The 2,347-nt window shown below is 59.7% G+C and overlaps 1 protein-coding gene across 1 annotated transcript; it reads right to left on the bottom strand.

Moving 5' to 3' along the window:
• Positions 1-1,365: 1,365 nt before the first annotated feature.
• On the bottom strand, positions 1,366-2,138 carry POSPLADRAFT_1161496 (hypothetical protein; the record flags this gene model as incomplete). Its single annotated transcript, XM_024487680.1, has 2 exons — positions 1,366-1,533; positions 1,566-2,138. The coding sequence occupies 2 exons, from the start codon at positions 2,136-2,138 to the stop codon at positions 1,366-1,368; spliced, it is 741 nt and encodes a 246-aa protein (XP_024332807.1).
• Positions 2,139-2,347: the final 209 nt, after the last annotated feature.

Genomic DNA, 2,347 nt, shown 5'->3' with positions numbered 1-2,347 from the left:
AGCCCGCGAAAAAGGAAAAAATTAAAAAACGGCTAGGCGCCGTACCAACTCGTGACATTACCCCCCCCTCAACGGCGCATGACCTCATGCGAGGCGCCCTTGCCCATCTCCCATCCGGAGCGGCAACGTGCTTCAGTCAGCGGCGAAGGCATTGGCTGAAAGTTGAGACCACCAAAGGTAGCAGCGTTGAGTCGACGAGGGGCGTTTGGATTCTTCCGGTGGAAGTCGGCTATGAGGGCCGGCGCATTGGCAACGTTGCGCGCCGGTTCCCATGACGTATGCGAGTCGTCATAACCCTTCCACTTGACGAGGTACTGCAGCTGACGCCGGAAGATCCGCGAATCCTTGATCCGTTCAACCTCGTACTCCTCGTCGCCCTCAACCTCGATCGCAGGTGGCTCCTCCGGCTCCCGGCCCGGGATATCACTACGCGTGTACTTGCTCAGCAAGGAGACATGGAACACCGGATGTACCGGCACCGACTTCGGCAGGACTAATTCATAATCCAAGTCTCCGAGCTTTCGCCGCACGGCATATGGTCCGAGGCGCTTGGGACTAAGCTTCTTGCTCGGCTGTTTCAGCTTAAGGTTCCGAGCGTCAAGCCAGACCTTGTCCCCCGGCGCAAAGACCGGTGCCTCTTGCACGTGCTTATCGTAGTACACCTTCATGCGCTCGGCTGACAGCTCAAGCGCAGAGCGCGTATCGTCGCGAATCTCCTTCAGGATCTTGAGCCGATCAGCGGCCGCAGGCATCGCAGACATCGGATTGATCCGCACTTGGATCTCAGGATTGTACCCTTGATGCAGGAAGAAAGGGGAATGCCCGGTCGCGGAGTGAACTCGGTTGTTCAATGCGAATTCCGCGAGCGGCAACTGCTTCGCCCAATCATCCTGCCTGTGGTTTGTGAAAGCACGCAGGTACTGCTCGATCTCCTGATTCCAGCGCTCAGTCTGGCCGTCTGTCTGAGGATGAAACGCTGTAGACAGCGCCGGTTCGATCCCTAGTCCCTTGTATACCGCGTGGAGATACTTTGAAGCAAACTGGGGACCCCGGGTCCAACTCGTACACCATTGCAGAAGACAATACATCGTACTTGTTACATGATACTCGCGGCCCGACGCGTGCGGCACGAAGCGCGGACCGGATCAAAAACCCTCCTCCTTCATCGCCCGATAGTGTTCGAGCTCCTCGCGCATCGACTTCACCTGTGCCATTAAGTCCGCCAGCTCCGATTGCTCGGATTTCGCTGAAGCGGCACTTATACTTGCCGAGGGTGTCGTCGTGACGGGGGCGCTTGTCGCAGCCTGGGTGGAGCCCGAGGCAACCGTAGCCCGCACGTCGGCGCGTTTTGTGTAAGGTTTGTCCTTACAGTTGGGGCACTCGAAGCGTCGGTACCCTTGCTTCCCACAGCCAAAGCATGTGCCGGGGAAGTTTCCTTTTCCGACGGCCGCATTGATGCTGGCCGAAGCTGCGTGTGACGAGGGTGCACCACCGCGTGCCCCTCCGCGTCCTCGACCTCGCGCCGAGAAGAAGCTGTTTAGCTCGGGCCGACGAGCCCGGCTAACGTCGAGGATTTGCTCGACCTCGGTGGCACGCTTGTCAGCGGCTTGCCACGTGGCAAAGGTTTCGAGCTCGAGTTTGCGATAGACGCGGGAAGGGATGCCGCTCAGGTACTTGTCGCGTAGTTCCAGGTTCCCATACCCGGAGCGGTCCGCCGGACCCTTGAACAGCGCAGAGAATTCTGCGGCGGTGCGCTTCTCGCGCATGGTTTTGTCGGAGCAGAGCTTGGTAAGCTCCACCTGTGCCGCAGCAGCGTCGTCGAGATTGCCAAAACGGGCCTTGAATGCCTGAAGGAAGGCTTTTTCGTCGACGAAGGGGGTTGTCGCTCCCTGGATCCCGATTTGGACGGAGGCAAGCTGGGAGAAGATGGGGGTGGCCCAAGCTCGCGCGTCACCATCGAGGAGACTGAGGGCAACCTGGATCTTCAGCTCGAGGGAAGAGAGGGCCGTGTTGATCGTCCAGTAGATGAGCAACTGCGAGATGAAGCGGTTGCATTCGATCACCGACTTCCCATCGTATCGGAGCGGGAGGAGGAGCTTCAACGTCTCCTTATCAGGGACGGCAGCGGGAGAGGACATTATCGGCGACGAGGGGGACGAAGGACTGCCCGCGGACGAAGGCGACTGTTGTGACTGTCCGCCGGGCGGACTTCTCGAGGAACGAGTGCTTGAGCGGCCTCGCGGCGGCGACGGCGGTGAAGCCGGTTGAGGAAGCCCGGAGGCGGGGTGACGTAGGATAGGGACTGAAGTCGAGGCGGTGACCGCTGACGACGAGCTGGCCCAAGAAT

The sequence above is a fragment of the Postia placenta genome (assembly GCF_002117355.1).
Source record: "Postia placenta MAD-698-R-SB12 unplaced genomic scaffold POSPLAscaffold_73, whole genome shotgun sequence".
In the NCBI taxonomy this organism is placed as follows: domain Eukaryota; kingdom Fungi; phylum Basidiomycota; class Agaricomycetes; order Polyporales; family Adustoporiaceae; genus Rhodonia; species Rhodonia placenta.
The sequence above is the reverse complement of the archived record's forward strand: the minus strand, read 5'-3'. Positions and strand labels throughout refer to the sequence as shown.